This window comes from Eschrichtius robustus, chromosome 13 (assembly GCF_028021215.1).
Source record: "Eschrichtius robustus isolate mEscRob2 chromosome 13, mEscRob2.pri, whole genome shotgun sequence".
NCBI lineage: Eukaryota > Metazoa > Chordata > Mammalia > Artiodactyla > Eschrichtiidae > Eschrichtius > Eschrichtius robustus.
In genome coordinates, this window is record NC_090836.1 from 10486447 (window position 1) to 10507951 (window position 21505).

At 38.0% G+C, this 21505-nt stretch overlaps 1 protein-coding gene across 1 annotated transcript in view; it reads left to right on the top strand.

The window, feature by feature from the left end:
- CREBL2 (cAMP responsive element binding protein like 2) overlaps positions 1-21505 on the top strand; it is a 32636-nt gene that overhangs the window by 7127 nt on the left and 4004 nt on the right. Inside the window, exons 2-3 of the mRNA XM_068560032.1 lie at positions 17940-18137; positions 19322-19466. Coding sequence (XP_068416133.1) covers positions 17940-18137; positions 19322-19466 — 343 coding nt within the window. The remainder of the gene's footprint in view (positions 1-17939; positions 18138-19321; positions 19467-21505) is intronic.

Below are 21505 nucleotides of genomic sequence, written 5' to 3' on the forward strand. Positions count from 1 at the left end.
GGTTTCCTAGTACATGTAAAAGTTATGTCTACATTATACTGTAGTCGATTAAGTATACAATAGCATTATGTCTAAAAAAAAAAAGTACATACCCTACTTAAATAATACTTTACTGCAAAAAAATGCTAGCCATCATCTGACAATGCAGGGTTGCCATAACCTTCAGTTTGTAAAAAAATGCAGTAAAGTGAAGCACGATAAAATGAGATATGCCTGTAGGCCACTCTTACTGAGTCAGTTTGTAACAGTTTGGGGCATTGCTAAAATACATGTAGTATTATATTTAGCTTCAAACAGTAATAGCTGGGGAAGGGGAGGATTAGCGGTTGGGAGAGGAGAGGCAGGAGTTAACAGTCAGAAATGCCTGCTTTATCTTTTTTCTCCTCTGTTGATGAGAAAAACTGGCAGAAGGGTTAGCAGCAGGAAGATGTGATTAGACTTTCTCTCTTTCTGAAGATCTGGTAAATCAGAAAAGAGAAGAGCCTAACCAACAGCTGTGAAGGAAGTTATGGGAGCCTTAACACCAAATGAAAGTATAGCTGCTTGTTTTTTTTCTTTAAAGTGGTAAAGAGCAGTGTCTGGCCGCATTCATATCTGTCTTATTTTTCTTTAATCGATGGCAGATAATGTTTCACTTTATGTTTTCAAAAGAAAAGTGAAACAAGCTTTCCTGCTATTTTCCTTCTTAGCTGGGGCTGACGCTGCCACTTCATGTGAATGCAGTAATTCTCTTAGACTTCACAACTTGAAACTTTTATGAGTCGCCTTAAGAATTAGAGCATTAGGGGCTTCCCTGGTGGCATAGTGGTTAAGAATCCGCCTGCCAATGCAGGGGACACGGGTTCGAGCCCTGGTCCGGGAAGATCCCACATGCCGCGGAGCAACTAAGCCCGTGCGCCACAACTACTGAGCCCGCGTGCTATAACTACTGAAGCCCGCATGCCTACGGCCTGTGCTCCGCAACAAGAGAAGCCACGGCAATGAGAAGCCCACGCACCGCAAGGAAGAGTAGACCCCGCTTGCCACAGCTAGAGAAAGCCTGCGCATGGCAACAAAGACCCGACTCAGCCAAAAATAAATAAATAAATAAAAAAAAAAAAAAAAAAAAAGAATTAGAGCATTAGGGGACTTCCCTGGTGGCGCAGTGGTTAAGAATCTGCCTGCCAATGCAGGGAACATGGGTTTGAGCCCTGGTCCGGGAAGATCCCACATGCCGCGGAGCAACTAAGCCTGTGCACCACAACTACTGAGCCCACATGCCACAACTGCTGAAGCCCGCACGCCTAGAGCTCGTGCTCCTCAACAAAAGAAGCCACCGCAATGAGAAGCCCGCGCACCACAACGAAGAGTAGCCCCCGCTCGCCGCAACTAGAGAAAGCCCGTGCGCAGCAATGAAGACCCAACACAGCCATAAATAAATAAATATATTTTTAAAAAAGAATTAGAGCTTTAGGATGTAAATAAGTGCTAAAAGGGTGGTAAAATAATAAGAGTTATTGATTTGTTTTTGAGATTTTATATCCCTTATGAGAGAGGTTTGGTTTTTTTTTTTTTTATCAACTTCTATAAGCTGGTGGTAGTGGTGGTCATAGTAATACCAATTTAAATTAAATTGCAAAATATAAATGGCAAAATATTAAATTAACTTGCAAAAATATTTTTAAAAATTGCTAATTTTTCTTTGCATTTATTCATCCAATTATCAGTCTTTTAATAAATGCCTTGTAAATGCCTGGCTCTGGGCCAGATAACAGTGGGGATTGGAATAGAAAACACAGCTTCTGTGCCTGCAGTGCACACATCACTTGGAGGAGACAGAACTTAAATCTGTGAGGCCACTAAAAATAACCAGTATACCATGTACATTCAGCGTGATGGTGACTATATGTTCCAGAAATTCGGAGATGAAAAATAATGTGTGGACAGAAGGTGATTGTCAGCAAGCTTCCCAGAAAGAGGGCCAGGGCTGACCCTAACCAAAGGGAGCATAATGTTTGCAGGTTTGGATCGGGCGGCAGGGGCCGGGTTGTGGAGAGGGAGCGTTTAGAGAAATGGTGAGTATAGGCAGGAATGCAGGGCGTGGGGTGAGCTCCCCAAGGACACAGGCATGACTTGTTGGGAAAAACGAAAGAGAAAATTGGCTCGGTGAGCAGGAGCCTGGATGTAGCAGGCTGAATGGTGGCCTCTAAAAAGATACATCCATGTGCTAATGGAACCTGTAAATATCCCCTTATATGGTAAAAGAGTGAATATTATATGGCCCAAAATGTGATTTAGTTAAGTATTTGAGAGGAGGAATTTATCCTGGGTTCTCTGGGTGAGCCCTAAATCCAATGGCAAGTGTCCTCCTAAGAGTGAGGCAGAGGGGGATTTGACAGACAGACGTGGAGGCAGTGTGACCACAGAGGCAGAGCTTGGATCGACGTGGCCACAAAGGAAGGAATGCTCACAGCTGCCAGCAGCAGGAAGAGGCGAAGGATGGCTTCTCCCCTAGGGCGGCTGGAGGGAGTGCAGCAGCCCTGCCAGCCTTCTGGCCTCCAGAACAGAGAGAGAATACATTTCTGTTGTTTTAAGCCACCAACTTCGTGGTGGTTGTTACAGCAGCTACAGGAAATCAGTATTCTGGATTTGGTGACCTGGTAAGCAGTGCTGAGCCAGAGGCCTTCCCTTGAGCTGGAGCGTGACATGGCCAAAGGGCCGTTAAAGTTTGTTCTTTCTATAATGATCAGGTATTACCTTTTCACAATGAAAAAAAAAATACACTAAAGTTATTTTAATAAGCTGAAAAGAAAGGCTAATTTGGCAGTTCTTTGCAAGATAGATTAACCAGGGAAGTAAGGAGGGATGGGAGGGAGATCCACTGGGAAACCCACGGCAATACTCTGTAAGTAGGGTAGTAATGTAGGTAGTAGGAATAGAGAAGAGCTAAATCAGACATGTTGTAAAGGAATAAACTGGCATAACTTCAGTGGGTGGCACAGAGAGTCGCAATAGCAGAGGGAAATTTCAGAGATGCATAAAATGAAAAAATTTGTTAGTTAACCTCCTCACTGCTGCTCTCCATCAGGTGACTAATGTCACAGTGAGCTGGATTAAATGAATCCAGTCATTAAATGAGTGACTGTATAGCCTTAATATAGCACTGCATTTAAAGCATCTGTCAGTTTTAGAGCCTTTTCGGGGAGTTATATGTTCAGGTTAATGAGTCCTACCTAGGAATCTAGAAGGGAAATAGTCATGCTTGATAGTGAGTCATCTTGTGACAACTGAGCATCTTGAGTCAGTTGCTGTGATGCTAATCAGGGGACTTGGGTTCTATCCAGATTTTATATCCATGAAATAAAGAGATCACTATGCTTATCTGTGTGTGTGTGTGCATCCCTGTACCAGCAGCACTCCTGTGTGTACTGATATCCTGCCCTTTATAATGGTGTTTATTTCATGTCTGCTACATTTCAGAAGTCTAATAAATATATTAAAGATAAGGACCCTATCTTCTTACATTAATATTCCTAGAGTTTGACAGTGTTTGGGGCAAAGTGAGTGTTCAATAAATGGTTGTTAAATAAAGAAATTAATTTTCCCCTCTTTACCTGAAAAAGATGAGGATAAGTGTTTACCTCGCCTGGTGTGAAATAACGTGAGCCTGACATGTGGAGGCCTAGCTCACGGCCCTGCCCACAGTGAGTGCTTGCTCCCTGCACGCCCAGGTTTAGCTCTGAATTTGTTTTTGTTGTTTGTTCCTACAAAGCCGAAGTAAAATGATCCAAGAATCTTTGGAATAAGATTTAATCTGGACACTGGAGTCCTCCTCATTTGAAGAAGCCCCTAAAGGACATGCATCTACAATCACACCTCTTCTTTCCACAGACGTTAAACCCGTTGACTGGGGAGCCTGTGGCATCAGGAACTCCCTCTTGGCTAAATGCAGTAGTTTTATCTTAATTCTCAGCCTTTTAAAACTCATAAATTAGGAGCTTTATGCTTGACCCCTCCCCTCCCTCGTGTTCTTTCTCATGTGCTTGTGTCTCTGTGCCACCTTGATTCTTCCTTTGCTGCTATTCTTTCTGCTCTCTAAGGTTCGTATCATTTTAAAAAATAGCCCATACCATAAAATTCATCCTTTTCAAGTATATAATTCTGTTATTTTTTAGTGTATTCACACAGTTGTACAATGATCACCACTATCTAATTCCAGAACATTTTCATCACCCCAAAAGAAACCCTTATAAACAAACTGTTATATAATGGAATGTTATTCATATTATTTAGCAATAGAAAGAAACGAGCTATTTAGCTACAAAAGGTGTGAGGGAACTTAAATGCATATTGCTAAGTGAAAGAAGCCAGTTTGAAAAGGCTACCTACTATATGACTCCAACTATATGACATTCTGGAAAAGGCAAAACTGTAGAGTAATAAAGGTCAGTGGTTGCCAAGGTTTCACGGGAGAGGGAGGGAGGAATAGGTAGAGTGCAGGGGATTTTTAGGGCAGTGAAAATATTCTGTATGATACTCTAATGGCAGATATATGACACAATGCATTTGTCAAAACCCATAGCATTGTACAACACAAAGAGTGAACCCTTAAGTAAACTATGGACTTTACTTATTAATAATATATCAACATGGGGTTAATCAATTGTAACAAATGTACCACACTAATGCAAGATGTTAATAGGTGAAACTGTGCAGAGAGAGAGGGGATATATGGGAACTCTGTGCTTTCTGCTGAATTTTCCTGTGAACTGAAAACAGCTCTAAAAAACAAAGTCTATTAATTACAAACAAAACAAAAAAACCTTTAGCAGTCACTCCCTATTATCTCCTTCTCCTTCCAGCCTTAAACAACCACTAATCTACTTTCTGTTGCTATAGATTGCCTATTCTAGACATTCCATGTAAATGGAATCATATAGTATGTGGCCTTTTGTATTTGGCTTCTTTCACTTGGTATAATGTTTTCAAGGTTCATCCATGTTGTACCATGTATCAGTACTCCATTCCTTTTTATGGCTGAATAATATTCCATTGTATGGATATACCACATTTTGTTATCCATTCATCAGTTGATAGATATTTGGGTTGTTTCCATTTTTTAGCTATCATGAACAATGGTGCTCTGAACATCTGTGTACAAGTTCTTATGTGACATATGTTTTCATTTCTTTTTGGGATACGCCTAGAAGTAGAATTGCTGAGTCATATGGTAATTCTGTGTTTAATATTTTGGAGGAACTGCCAAACTGTTTTCCAAACTGGCCACCATTTTACATTCCCAACAGCAATGTATGAGGGTTCCATTTCTCCACATCTATACCAGTTCTTGTTCTTGGCTGTCTTTTTGATTATATAGCCATCCTAGTGGGTTTAAAGTGGTATCTCATGATTCTGATTCACATTTCCCTAATGACTAATGATGTTAAGCATTTTTTCATATGCTTATTGGCCATTTGTATATCTTCTTTGGAGAAATGTCTATTCAGATACTTTGCCCACATTCTAATTGGATTATTTATCTTTTTATTGTTGAGTTGTGAGTGTTCTTTATATATTCTGGGTGTAAGTCCCTTATCATATCTATGATTTACAAATATTTTCTCCCATTCAGTGGATTATCTTTTTCACCTTGATGGTGTCCTTTGAAGCAGAAAATTTTTAATTTTGTTAAGTCCAATTTAATTTTTCTTTTGTTGCTTGTGAGGTCATACCTAAGAAACCATTGCCTAATCCAAGGTCACAAAGATTTATTCGTGTGTTTTCCTCTAAGAGTTTTATAGTTGTCTCTCTTACATTCAGACCTTTGTTCTGTTTTGAGTTAATCTTTGTGTATGGCATGTTGTAGGAGTGCAACTTAATTCTTCTTTGTAGATATCCAGTTGTTCCAGCACTGTTTATTGAAATGACTATTCTTTCCTCATTTCTCTATTGTTTTGGCACCTTGTTGAAAATCAATTGACCGTAAACATAAAGGTTTATTTCTGGATTCTCAATTCTTTTCCATTGATCTGTATGTCTGTCCTTGTGGCAGTACCACACTATCTTGATTAGTGTAGCTAATAAGTTTTGAAATCAGAAAGTGTGAGTCCTTCATCTTTGTTCTTTTTCAAGATTGCTTTGGCTTTTTTGGGTCCATTGTATTTCCATATGAATTTTAGGATTATCTTGTCAATTTCTGCAAAACGTCAGCTGGAATTTTGATAGGAATTGTGTTGAATCTGTAGCTCAATTTGAGGAATATTGTCATCTTAACAATATTAAGTCTACCAATCCATTAACATGGAATGTCTTTCTTTTTATTAGGTCGTCTTTAATTTCTTACAGTGATTTTTGTGGCTTTCAGTATATGTCTTGCACTTTTTTTTTTCACTTTTTTTTAAAATTTTAGGCTGAGTTGGGTCTTAGTTGCGGCACGTGGGATCTTTGTTGCGGCATGCGGTATCTTTCGTTGTGGTGCATGGGCTTTTCTCTAGTTGCGGCACGCGGGCTCTCTAGTTGTGGTGTGCAGGCTCCAGAGCGCATGGGCTCTGTAGTTGTGGCACGTGGGCTTAGTTGCCCCGTAGCATTTGGGATCTTAGTTCCCTGACCAGGAATCCAACCCATGTCCACTGCATTGGAAGGCAGATTCTTAACCACTGGACCACCAGGGAAGTCCCTGCACTTCTTTTATTAAGTTTATTCCTAAGTATTTTATTCTTTTTGATGATATTCTAAATGGAATGTTTTCATAATTTCATTTTCAGCTTGTTCATCATATATAGAAACACAACTGATTTTTGTATATTGACCACCTTGTGTCTTGCAACTTTGTTCAACTCATTTATGAGCGCTAATAGTTTTTTTGTGGATTCCTTAGGAGTTTTTATTTATAAGATCATATCATCTTCAAATAGAAATAGTTTTACTTTTTCCTTTGTAATCTGAATGCTTTCTGTTTCTTTTTCTTGCCTAATTGCTGTGGCTAGAACCTCCAGTACAATGTTGAATAGAAGTGACAAGAGAAGACAAAAATCCTTGTTTTGTTTCTGATCTTTGAGGGAAAGTATTCAATCTTTCACCTTTAAATGATGTTAGCTGTGGTTTTTTCATAGATACCCTTTACCAGGTTGAAGAAGTTCCCTTCTATTCCTAGTTTTTCGAGTGTTTTGGTTTTTTTTTAAATCATATAAGGGTGTTGGATTTTTTTTTTTTTTAATTGGCATTGGGTCTTCGTTGCTGCACGCAGGCTTTCTCTAGTTGCGGTGAGTGGGGGCTACTCTTCGTTGGGTGCGTGGGCTTCTCATTGCGGTGTCTTCTCCTGTTGCAGAGCACGGACTGTAGGCATGCGGGCTTCAGTAGTTGTGGCACACGGGCTTAGTTGCTCCGCAGCATGTGGGATCTTCCGGACCCCAGGGCTCGAACCTATGTCCCCTGCATTGGCAGGCGGATTCTTAACCACTGTGCCACCAGGGAAGCCCCAGGGTGTTGGATTTTGTCAAGTGCTTTTTCTGAGTCTATTGAGATGAACATGTAATTTTTGTCCTTTTTCCTATTGATATGGTGTATTACAGTAATTGATTTTCAGTTGTTAGACCAACCTTTATTCCTGGGATAAATCACATAGTTATGGTAGATAATCCTCTTTATATACTGTTAGATTTAGTCTGCTAGTATTTTATTGACGATTTTTCCATCTATATTCGTGAGACATACTTGTCTATAGTTTTCTTATGATATCTTTGGTTTTGGTATTAGGCTAATGTTGGCTCATAGGATGAATTGGGAAATGTTCTTTCCTCTTCCACTTTTTGGAAGAGTTTTTAAAGAATTAGTGTTAATTCATTAAATGTTTGGTAATTTACCAGTGAAGTCACCTGGACTTGTCTTTATGGGAAATTTTTTGATTACTCTTTCAGTCTCTTTATTTGTCATTGGTCTTTTTAGATTTTCTATTTCTTGTTGAGTCAGTCTTGCTACTATGTGCCTTTCTAGAAATTTGTCCATTTCATTTGTCCATTTCAACTAGGTTATCTAGTTTTTTGGCAATTTTTCATAATATTCCCGTGAAACCATTTTTACTTTGGTAAAGGCAATAGTGATGTCTTCTCTTTCAGTCTTGAGTTTAGGAGTTTGAATGTTTTCTCTTGGTCAGTCTAGCTAATGGTATGTCAATTTTGTTGGTCTTTTTGAAGAACCAGCTTTTGGTTTTATTGATATTTTTTTCCCTGTTGTTTTTCCATTCTCTGTTTTATTTATCTCTAGTCTGATATTTATTATTTCTTTCCATCTACTTGTTTTAGGTTTAATTTGCTCTTCTTTTTCTAGCTTCTTAGGGTAGAAAGTTAGGTTATTGATTTTAAAATCTTTCTTCATTTAGGTGTTTATGGCTACTTCTGAGCACTGCTTAAGCTGTATCTCATAAAGTTTTGGTATATTGTGTTTTCCTTTTCATTCATCTCAAAGTATTTTTCTTATTTCCCTTGTGATGTCTTCTGTGACTCATTGGCTACTTAGGAATGTCTTTTGTGTTTTATCTGTCATTTATTAAATACTTATTGTGTACTAAGGTAAAATATGACAGAGTCCTTGGTGCTTACTTTCTAAAAATCATGACCTTTAGTTTTAGCTTATCTCAAAGGAGAACGTGTTAAAAACAGATAGTTAACAGAAAAGTAGGACCTTCATTCTTACTTTAACGTTTTTAACATATAATGAAGACAGAGTTAGAATTGCAGAGGCCCTGCTGAAATCTAACATCTCTAATATCCTACCTTTGTGAAATAACTTCCCTGTGCAGGGCAAGACAAAATCAATGGCTGGCAGGTTGCTTTTCTTGGTGGTGTGGGTTAGGGAGACAGGCCTTGTGAGTGTTTCCCTTAGGACCTTTTCTCCGCAGCTCACAAATGTGTTTTCGGGAGGAAGAGGAGGTAAAATAGATAGCCGATAAAGAGGTACCTTGTTACAAAAACAGCTATTTAAATTTTCATGTGGCCCTATGTCGGTAGAAATAAAACTACAACAGAAAAAAAGTTAAATTGGGGGATTATTTTCATAGTTTTCTTTTTGGCGTTTGTGTTGGTGTGTAAAAATCAGTACTTTTATTTAACCACATTAATGTGCTTCCTCACAGAATAAGAGAGAGCAAGGGGACAATGTGGTTATCACTGAGTTTGTGAAAATTCTAAGAAACATTGGTAAGACTAATTTTTGGCACAGACATATTTAAGGAATTTGTGGGGTTGATTTCAGTTTTAGTTTCTGGTTCCTCATTTCTTTTCTTTTTTCTTTTTTTTAAAATACAGCATGTATTTCTTTTTTTTTTAATTAATTAATTAATTTATTTTGGCTGTGCTGAGTCTTAGTTGCGGCATGCAGGATCTTTAGTTGTGGCATGCGAACTCTTAGTTGTGGCATGCATGTGGGATCTAGTCCCCTGACCAGGGATCGAACCTGGGCCCCCTGCATTGGGAGTGTGGAGTCTTAGCCACTGGACTACCAGGGAAGTCCCCTGGTTCCTCATTTCTTATTAACTTCCCTTATCCGTTCCCCAATCTTTATGGCTCATGAAATATGTAAAGTTCAGTTGTTAAGGCAACTAGTATACTAACCTATATTTGTATAATACGCTTTTTTTTTCCTAACAAAGTGCTCTCATACATTATTTTACTTAAGATTTATAATAATCCTGTGATGTGTTTCACTTTCTTGAAAACTGGCACACTAATCAGATTTTAGCTGACACCAAAAGCCAATAATTCAGGCTATTACTGAGGAAAAATTAAGCTAAAGAAGTGGTGGTTATGTGGTCTTAAATATAATTTTACAGATGACATAAAATGCAGGAACCCTGGATTCATTTACTGTGCCTTTCTAATTTAAAAAAAGGAATAAAATAGTTCCAGTTTAAATATTTTGCTACCATGAAAGCTAAACAAAGGGTTATACCTTTTGTTTGATTTTTATGACTATGCTAGGTTTGTGTAAAAAATCAGTGAAGTCTGTGCAGTACACTGTGTCCTCTTGCTGGCTTCTCAAAGGCAGCCATTCCTGAATTCCATTCCTGAATTAATTAAAAACAGCAATATATAAGGTATTGGATTATAGTGAGTGGTATGTGACTGATGACTCATTTTACTACATAAAGAATAGATGTGATTACCTTTTATTTCACTATAGACATGAGTTTAGGCTATAAATATATTGCTTTTTAAAGTCTGTATCAATAGCAAATACACTTTGTTTTAATCTAGGGTGATTTCAAAATACTTTATTAAAATTGTGCAGTTGATATAATATAGGCATAATTTAAAATTTAGCCCATAGTAATATTTGGATCAACTAGTTATCCTTCAAGTGCTAATCATATATTTGATTTTGAAAAAACATTTCCTGAGGTATATATTATTGTATTGGAATCAAAACGTGATGATACAGAATAGGAAAGCTTTGAAAGACCAGTTTTTGAAAAGTTAAAACTAATTTGGGAGTAGTACTGAAGCAGCTAGCTTTTAAGATGGTGGTGGAAAGGATTTTCTTCCAGAGACTCAGAGTATTCAGTCTCATTTCAGAGCCCCCCCTATAAAATGCTAGGTGCAGTGGTTAGCCATCTTGTTATGACAGTTTCTGGTAAATGTAGCTGATTAACATTTGAAGTTTGGTTTTTCTGACCTAACCATGATACCAAGTAAAGATCTGATCTTTATAGGGTACTGGGCATTGTTGGTTTATGGTATTAATAGTCATTCCAAACACACAAACAAATTAGAGTTTTTATATCCAAATGGAGATTGATCCTTTTAGTTTTGTTACCTGGTAAGACTTCTATATTTATTCCAATGATTTGCCAGTGTTTGAGTTTTGCATCTTCTCTTTTAGAATTGCCTTTAAAGCCTCAACAATATTCCTTTCAGTATACTAAAGTAGTGACATTTTTATTCTCTGAGGGTAGTTTTCAGAAAGACCTAGACATCATTTGGAACCTCGTCAGGTAAACAAAGCGGACCATCAGATTGGGAATTTAAAGAATAACGTATCATTCGAAAGTAATACGGCGAAGTAATATTGTGTTGTGGCTTGTAAGAAACTGGCTCCAAAAGCAGCTTCCAAGAAAGCTTATTCATTGGAATAAATTTACCCCTTTCAAAGTGACTCCTTTAAAGGAAATTCATTTGATGTATAAGTTCAGTTTCATGTATTTTAAAATTCGTCATCTTTATCTCATAGTTACATCTTATATAAGAACTTGGGGAGGTTCCAAAGCTAAACAGTGAAGAAGATTAAATTACTCTGGCAGTCACCAAAAAACTGTGCCTATGCAGGTAAATGAATAACAGGGATATTGAGAAGATGTCTCTGACACCAGTGGGAGCAGGTAGAAATCTCCTGAGACAGTCTAGGGTTATAATTATAGACTTCTAAAGGCAGGACACAATTATCCTGAAGATTTCAGGGACTTCTGTGTGTGTTCCTTTGGGCTCAACAAATTTGAAGAGGGAATTGATAGCCAAATTGTTTAGGATTCTTATTTATTTATTTATACACATAATTTTATATACAAATTTTATGTTTTTCTAATTGTAAATATTTAAAAATCATAAAAAAATACAGATGAGAAAAAAGCTCTTTATAATCACACCTATCAGAAATCCTCACTGACCTTTTTTTTTTTTAATAGATCTTTCTTGGAGTATAATTGCTTCCCAATACCTTGTTAGTTTCTGTTGCACAACAAAGCGAATCAGCTATATGCATACATATGTCCCCATATCCCCTCCCTCTTGCATCTCCCTCCCACCCTCCCTATCCCACCCCTCTAGGTGGTCACAGAGCATGGAGCTGATCTCCCTGTGCTATGCAGCTGCTTCCCAGTAGCCAACTATTTTACATTCGGTAGTGTATATATGTCGATGCTACTCTCACTTCGCCCCAGCTTCTCCCTCCCACCCCATGTCCTCAAGTCCATTCTCTATGTCTACCTCTTTATTCCTGCCCTGCAACTAGCTTCATCAGTACCACTCTTTTTTTTTTTTTTTTTTTTTTTAGATTCCATATATGTGTTAGCGTACGGTATTTGTTTTTCTCTTTCTGACTTACTTCACTCTGTATGACAGACTCTAGGTCCATCCACCTCACTACAAATAACTCAGTTTCATTTCTTTTTCTGGCTGAGTAATATTTCATTGTATATATGTGCCACATCTTCTTCATCCATTCATCTGTTGATGGACATCTAGGTTGGTTCCATGTCTTGGCTATTGTAAATAGTGCTGCAGTGAAATTGTGGTGCATGTCTGTTTTTGAATTATGGTTTTCTCAGAGTATATGCCCAGGGGTGGAATTGCTTGGTCGTATGGTAGTTCTATTTTTAGTTTTTTAAGGAACCTCCATACTGTTCTCCATAGTGGCTGTATCAATTTACATTCCCACCAACAGTATAGGAGGGTTCCTTTTTCACCACACCCTTTCCAGCATTTATCGTTTTTCTAGCTTTTTTGATAATGGCCATTCTGACCGGCGTGAGGTGATACCTCATTGTAGTTTTGATTTGCATTACTCTAATAATTAGTGATGTTGAGCATCTTTTCATGTGCCTCTTGGCCATCTGTCTGTCTTCCTTGGTGAAATGTCTATTTAGATCTTCCTCCATTTTTAACTGGATTGTTTGTTTTTTTGATATTGAGTTCTATGAGCTGTTTGTATATTTTGGAGATTAATCCTTTGTCTGTTGTTTCATTTGCAAATATTTTCTCCCATTCTGAGGGTTGTCTTTCTGTCTTGTTTATGGTTTCCTTTGCTGTGCAAAAGCCTTTAATTAAGTCCCATTTGTTTATTTTTGTTTTTATTTCTGTAACTCTAGGAGGTGGGTCAAAAAAGATCTTGCTGTGGTTTATGTCAAAGAGTGTTTTTCCTATGTTTTCCTCTAAAAGTATTATAGTGTCTGGTCTTACATTTAAGTCTTTAATCCATTTGGAGTTTATTTTTGTGTATGGTGTTAGGGAGTGTTCTAATTTCATTCTTTTACACATAGCTGTCCAGTTTTCCCAGCACCACTTATTGAAGAGGCTGTCTTTTCTCCGTTGTATGTTCTTGACTCCTTTGTTGTAAATTAGGTGCCCATATGTGCGTGGGTTTATCTCTGGGTATTCTATCCTGTACCATTGATCTATATTTCTGTTTTTGTGCCAGTACCATACTGTCTTGATTACTGTAGCTTTGTGGTATGGTTTGAAGTCAGGGAGTCCTCCAACTCCATTTTTCTTTCTCGAGATTGCTTTGGCTATTCGGGGTCTTTTGTGTTTCCATACGAATTGTAAGATTTTTTGTTCTAATTCTGTGAAGAATGTCATTGGTAGTTTGATAGGGATTGCATTGAATCTGTAGATTGCTTTGGGTAGTGTAGTCATTTTCACAATATTGATTCTTCCAACCCAAGAACATGGTATATTTCTCCATCTGTTTATGTCATCTTTGATTTCTTTCATCAGTGTTTTATAGTTTTCTGAGTACAAATCTTTCACCTCCTTAAGCAGGTTTATTCCTAGATATATTATTCTTTTTGTTGCAGTGGTAAATGGGAGTGTTTCCTTAATTTCTCTTTCTGATTTTTTGTTGCTGGTGTATAGGAATGCCAGAGATTTCTGTGCATTAATTTTGTATCCTGCAACCTTACCAGATCCATTGATTAGTTCTAGTAGTTTTCTGGTGGCATCTTTAGGATTTTCTATGTATAGTATCATCTCATCGGCAGATAGTGACAGTTTTATGTCTTCTTTTCCAATTTGTATTCCTTTTATTTCTTCTTCTTCTCTGATTGCTGTGCTAGGACTCCCAAAATTATGTTGAATAAGAGTGGCAAGAGTGGACATCCTTGTCTTGTTCCTGATCCTAGTGGAAATGCTTTCAGTTTTTCACCATTGAGTGTGATGCTTGCTGTGGGTTTGTCATATATGGCCTTTATTATGTTAAGGTAGGTTCCCTCTATGCCCATTTTCTGGAGAGTTTTTATCATAAATGGGTGTTGAATTTTGTCAAAAGCTTTTTCTGCATCTATTGAGATGATCATATAGTTTTTATTCCTTGATTTGTTAATGTGGTGCATCACATTGATTGATTTGCATATATGGAAGAAGCCTTGCACTCCTGGGATAAACCCCACTTGATCATGGTGTATGATCCTTTTAATGTGCTGTTGGATTCTGTTTGCTAGTATCTTGTTCAGGATTTTTGCATCTATGTTCATCAGTGATATTGGTCTATAATTTTCTTTTTTTGTGGTATCTTTTTCTGGTTTGGCTATCAGGGTGATGGTGGCTTCATAGAATGAATTTGGGAGTGTTTCTCCCTCTGCAATTTTTTGGAAGAGTTTGAGAAGGATCGGTGTTAGCTCTTCTCTAAATGTTTGATAGAACTCACCTGTGAAGCCATCTGGTCCTGGACTTTTGTTTGTTGGAAGATTTTTAATTACAGTTTCAATTTCATTACTTGTGGTAGGTCTGTTTATATTTTCTAATTCTTCCTGGTTCACTCTTGGAAAATTGTACCTTTCCAAGAATTTGTCCATTTCTTCGTGGTTGTCCATTTTATTGGCATATAGTTGTTTGTAGTAGTCTCTTATAATCCTTTGTATTTCTGCAGTGTCAGTTGTGATTTTTCCGTTTTCGTTTCTAATTTTATTGATTTACGTCCTCTCCCTTTTTTTCTTGATGAGTCTGGCTAAGGGTTTATCAGTTTTGTTTATCTTCTCAAAGAACCAGCTTTTAGTTTTATTGATCTTTGCTATTGTTTTCTTCATTTCTGTTTCATTTATTTCTGCTCTGATCTTTATGATTTCTTTCCTTCTACTGACTTTGGGTTTTCTTTGTTCTTCTTTCTCTAGTTAAGTGTAGGGTTAGATTGTTTATTTGAGATTTTTCTTGTTTCTTGAGGTGAGATTGAATTGCTATCAACTTCCCTCTTAGAACTGCTTTTGCTGCATCCCATAGGTTTTGGGTTGACATGTTTTCGTTGTCATTTGTTTCTATGTATTTTTTAATTTCTTCTTTGATTTCTTCAGTGATCTCTTGGTTATTTAGTATCAGTTAGATCTCTCTTGTCTGTTGTGTCATTTAAAGCTTGTGTTTCCGTATTATTTTCTGTTTGGATGATCTGTCCATTGGTGTAAGTGGGGTTTTAAAGTCCCCTACTATTATTGTGTTACTGTCGATTTCTCCTTTCATGGTTGTTAGCATATGCCTTATGTATTGGGGTGCTTCTGTGTTGGGTGCATAAACATTTATAATTGTTATATCTTCTTCTTGGATTGATCCTTTGATCATTATGTAGTGTCCCTCCTTATCTCTTGTAACAGTCTTTTTTAAAGTCTATTTTATCTGATACGAGTATTGCTATTCCAGCCTTCTTTTGATTTCATTTGCATGGAATATCTTTTTCCAACCGTTCACTTTCAGTCTGTATGTGTCCCTAGGTCTGAAGTGAGTCTCTTGTAGACAGCATATATATGGTTCTTGTTTTTGTATCCATTCAGCCAGTCTGTGACTTTTGGTTGGGGCATTTAATCCATTTACATTCAAGGTTATTATTGATATGTATGTTCCTATTACCATTTACTTAATTGTTTTGGGTTTGTTTTTGTGGGTCTTTTTCTTCTCTTGTGTTTCCCGCTTAGAGAAGTTTCTTTAGCATTTGTTGTAAAGCTGGTTTGGTGGTGCTGAATTCTCTTAGCTTTTGCTTGTCTGAAAAGCTTTTGACTTCTTCATCGAATCTGAATGAGATCCTTGCTGGGTAGAGTAATCTTGGTTGTAGATTTTCCTCTTTCATCTCTTTAAGTATATCCTGCCACTCCCTTCTGGCCTGCAGAGTTTCCGCTAAAAAATCAGCTGATAACCTTATGGGGATTCCTTTGTATGTTATTTGTTGTTTTTCCCTTGCTGCTTTTAATATTTTTTCTTTGAATTTAATTTTTGTTAGTTCGATTAATTTGTGTCTTGGTATATTTTTCCTAGGGTTTATCCTGTATGGGACTCTCTGTACTTCCTGGACTTGGGTGACCATTTCCTTTCCTGGTTAGGGAAGTTTTCAACTATAATCTCTTCAAATATTTTCTCAGACCCTTTCTTTTTCTCTTCTTCTTCTGGGACCCCTATAATTCGAACGTTGGTGTGTTTAGTGTTATCCCAGAGGTCTTTGAGATTGTCTTCAATTCTTTTCATTCTTTTTTCTTTATTCTGCTCCTCGGCAGTTATTTCTACCATTTTGTCTTCCAGTTCATTTATTCATTCTTCTGCCTCAGTTATTCTGTTATTGATTCCTTCTAGTGCATTTTTCATTTCAGTTATTGTGTTGTTCATCTGTGTTTGTTCTTTAGTTCTTCTAGATCTTTGTTAAACATTTCTTGTATCTTCTCAATCTGTGCTTCCATTCTATTTCCGAGATTTTGGATCACCTTTACTGTCGTTACTCTGAACTTTTTTTCAGGTAGATTGCCTATTTCCTCTTCATTTATTTGGTCTTGTAGGTTTTTACCTTGCTCCTTCATCTGTGACATATTTTTGTGCCATCTCATTTTTTTTTTTAATGTGTGGGATTGTGTTCTTGTCTTACTGGTTGTTTGGCCTGAGGCTTCCAACACTGGAGCTTGTAGGCTATTGGGTAGAGCTGGGTCTTGGTGCTGAGATGAGGAACTCTGTGAGACCTCACTCCAATGAGTATTCCCTGGGGTCTGAGGTTCTCTGTTAGTCCAGTGGTTCGGACTCGGAGCTCCCACTGCAGGAGCTTCCCCCCGACTCTGGGCTCACAAATCAAGATCCCACAAGCCACGTGGGGTGGCAAGAAAAAAAAAAAGGAGAAAAATAATAAAGTAAAAAATAAAATTAGACTAAGAAACTAACAGATATGTTAGAAAGAATGTAAAAGTAAAAATATAGATATGTCAGTAACCGGAAGGTATATCAGTACCACAATAGTAAAAGAGAGGAGGAGGGAAAGGGAAAAAAAAGGGGGAGGGGAGCCCTTGGCTGTGGAGGGCGGGGCCTAAACAAGGGCGAGTTTTGAGTGGTGGGCGGGGCTAATGCTCAGGACACACAGGGCTGGAAAAGGCCCTGGGCGCTGTTGGGGGTGGGGCTTAGGCTCAAGGAACAGAAGGGGCCCAGGCGTGCCCCTCACCCCAGCCTCAGAGGGCAGGGGACCTCACCTGGGAGCCCAGCAGGCTCCCTGGGCCCGAGTGGGCAGGGCGATGGCCCTCCGCTCCTCTCCTGCTCTTCTTGGAAGAATCCCTCCCACCTGCCTCTCCTGATCTTCCTGGCCTCAGGGGCGCTGATCCTGTCTGGCCTCCACTTCTCCTACCCCCTCGGTTCCCCTACGTCCTACCGGTTCACCTTGGGGTTCCTCCCGTCTCTTTGGGGGTCAGAGTCTTCCCTCACCAGTGGCCGTCAGGCGCCCTAGTTGTGGGGAGATACTAACCCTGCATCTTCCCACACTGCCATCTTGACTCCTCCGTGCCACTGACCTTTTACGATCCTTTCTTCTATGTGTTGTTTTATAAGATTGAGATCATACTGAACTTACAATTTTCAATATTTTTTTTTTACTTATTAAGTCAATAAAAATTCTATGTGAACAAAATATTTAATGGCAATCTTTTAGTTTTTTATTATCTAGCTACATATGGTTCATAAAGTTTACTGTTAAGCTCTGTAAAGTTTATTATTAAAAAAAGTTTATTACTGAAGAAATAATGAAAACTTATATTATTCCTTCTCTCACATTCATGGTATCAAAAGTATCAGAAAAAGAAATTATGAAGCAAAGAATCATAAGGCGTTTGATGGGATTATGCTTTCTTAGTTCCACAGGCTCCATTTATTTGTTATTTGTAAATGTTTTCCTTGCTAATATGCAGCCGCAGTCACTTTCCTAGACCCAGAACTAGGAAAAAAATTAACTGCTTCTCTCTCTTGCTGAAGGTGGTTGGAGGTAAAGTGAAGAAGCCCGGCAAACGTGGTCGAAAGCCAGCCAAAATTGACTTGAAGGCAAAGCTCGAGAGGAGCCGGCAGAGTGCAAGAGAATGCCGAGCCAGAAAAAAACTGAGATATCAGTATTTGGAAGAGTTGGTATCCAGTCGGGAAAGAGCCATTTGTGCCCTCAGAGAGGAACTGGAAATGGTAAGAAAGTCTGTCAATAAACGCATGAAACAATCAACCTAAGCTATGCTTAAACATGAAGATACCAGTTTTTAGCTATCCAGTTGACAAACACGGGAAAGCATATTAATCTGTTATCCAGCACATAGGCAAATAAGCATTTCCATACATTGCTGGTGGGAGTGGAAAGTGACTATTCCTTTAAGGGATTGTTTATGACAGAAAAAAAAAATCGAAAATAACCAAAATGTTCAACAGTAGGGGATTGGTTAAATTATACTGCATTCATGTATTGGACTACTTTGCAGCCCGTGAAAATCACAGTGCACATGTATATTTACTGATGTAGAAAGACACTTACAAGATATTGCTAAGTGGAAAAAGCAGTATAACAGTATGTAGCAATATGCATAGTGTGATACTATTTGGCCTGGTTTTATTCATTCATTCATTCAGACTTTAGGTAGTAGCTGTAGACATATAAAAGAGAATAGGTAAAAGGGAACAGAAACCCCGTTAGTACTGTGAGCTCAGGGGAGGAGGTGACAGGTTGGAAAAGAGAGAGATAATACTAACATGCTCATTACAAAACTGGGACAGGCTACCCCTAGCTTTTTAGAAGGTAAGAAAATTAAGTTGGGTCATGAAGAGAGTCCAAATGTACACTATTCAGTAGACTTTTTTTAATACGTTGAATTTGACTTGTAAATTATTTTTTGCCTTCTGCACTGTAAGCCACTGGAGGACGTAATCTTCGGACTGATTAATCTTTTATCCCGCAAAGTCCATAGTACCACACGCTGGTAGAAAGTTAGATGTTTAGTGAATATTTATGAAATAGAGAAAGGAAGTCACAAAATTACTTATTTTAGGAGTAGAAATAATAATGTGACAGTCAGCAAAAAGAGATGAATTCTAATGAGTGGCACTCCATGGGGGGATATTCTTTTAGCCAGAGGGCCCTTTTTAATCTGAGCACTACTCCAGCCCATCACAAGAAGATTCAGCAGTAGTTTTTCACCCTCTTCTGAAGATAGCAGGCCTCATCCATGTCCTGGGTTATAAACAGGAATACAACAGAAGGTGGGATTCCCAGCAGCCAATTTGACCTCTAGTTACGGGAGTTCTTATGTCTAGGATTTCCACCTGTGGTTGCTGAACTCTGACTAGTAAAATTTTATTTAAATATATTTTACGTATTTCAGTACAAGCAGTGGTGCATGGCAATGGACCAAGGGAAAATCCCTTCTGAAATAAAGGCCCTACTCACTGGAGAAGAGCAGAACAAATCTCAGCAGAACTCAAGCAGGCACATGAAAGCTGGGAAGACAGATGCTAACAGTAATTCCTGTGAGTACAGTACATGGGAGAGTTTATCTTTAGAAGAGTGACTTAAAGTAGGCTTTCTGTTGACCACTTTCCTTGCTGTGTCTTCAAATAAAATAAAATGTTGATGTCATTTGTAATACACTAATAAGCAAGTGAACTGGCGTTTGATTCTAAATATTGAAATGCGTTACACATGGGGTCTATAAAGAGCAACTGATAAATTCATGGAAAAATTTTAAAGTAGACTCAGTCAATAAGTGAGAGTGTACTGTTCTAGCTACTTTTTGGCCGCACTGCACGGCTTGCGGGATCTTAGTTCCCCGACCAGGGATTGAACCTGCACCCTCGGCAGTGAAAGCGCCAAGTCCTAACCCCCGGACCGCCAGGGAATTCCCTAGTTACTGTTAATAATAACAATACCTTTGATTTTGATTTTGATTTACAAAGTACTTTCACTTATGTTTATCGTAATTATTTCCTCCAGTAATTGTGTTAAGTATAATTGTACTTTTTATTTTATAGATGAAGAAATAGCACAGGTGCTGCTTGGTAAGGTGCCCAAGGTCACACAGCTATAATGGTAGAACCTGTCCTCACCTAGTTCAGGCTCTATCTAGTACAGTAGCCCATCACCTGTAAGGATTTTTTTTTTTAATTAAGGAGAAATTCACATAACATAAAATTAATCATTTTAAAGTCACAATTCAGAGGCATTTAGTACATTCACAGTGTTGGACAACTACCACCTCCGTCTGGTTAGAAAACATTTTATCACCCCAAAAGAAAACTCCAAATGCATTAGCAGGTTGCTTGCTATTACCCGCTGCCTCCAGCCCCTGTTAACTATGAATCTGCATTCTGTCTCTATGGATTTACCTCCTCTGGATATTTCATATAAATGGAATCACACAGTGTGTGACTTTTTGTGTCTGGCTTCTTTGACCTAGCATAATGTTTTCAAGGTTCATCCACCTTGTAGCATGTATCAGTACTTCATTCCATTTTATGACTGCATAATATTCCATTGTATATGTATACCACAATTTGTTATCCATTTATCCATTGATGGATATTTGTTTCTACCTTTCGCTGTTGCGAACAGCGCTACTATAAACATGCATGTACAAGTATGTATTTGAGTACCTGTTTTCAGTTGTTTTGGGTATATACCTAGAAGTGGAATTGCTGGGTCATATGGTAATTCTATATTTAACTTTTATTTATTTTTAAAAATATTTATTTATTTTTATTTATTTCGGCTGTGCCGGGTCTTAGTTGCGGCATGCTTACTTCTTAGTTGCATCATGTATGTGGGATCTAGTTCCCCGACCAGGGATCAAACCCAGGCCCCCTGCATTGGGAGCACGGAGTCTTACCCACTCGACCACCAGGGAAGTCCCTATATTTAACTTTTAGAGGAACCACAAATTGTTTTCCACAGTGGCTGAAATTTTTTACATTACCACCATAGTATATGAAGTTTCCCATTTCTCTGTGTCTTGCCAACACTTTTTACTTTCCATTTTTGAGAACTGTAGCCTTCCTAGAGAAGTGGCATCTGATTGTGGTTTTGATTTACATTTCCCTAATGACTAATGACACTGAGCAACTTCATGTGCTTGTTGGCCATTTGTATGTCTTCTTTGAAAAAATGTCTCTTTATGTCCCTTGCCCGTGTTTTAATTGAGTTGTCTTTCATTATGTTGTTGAATTGTAAGAGTTCTTTATATATTCTGGATTCTAGACCTTTATCAGATATATGATTACACATATTTCTCCCATTCTGTAGGTTTTTTCACTTTCTTGATAGTGTCCTTTGGTGTACAAAAGACTTTAATTTTGAGGAAGACCATTTTATCTATTTTTAATTTTGTTGTTCACGCTTTGGGTACCATATCTAACAATCCATTGCCAAATCGAAGGTCATGAAGATTTGCCCTGTGTTGTCTCCTAAGAGTTTTATGGTTTTAGGCCTTATATTTAGATCATTGATCTATTGAGTTAATTTTTCTATATGGTGTGAGATAGAAGTCCAGCTTAATTCTTTTGCATGTGAATAT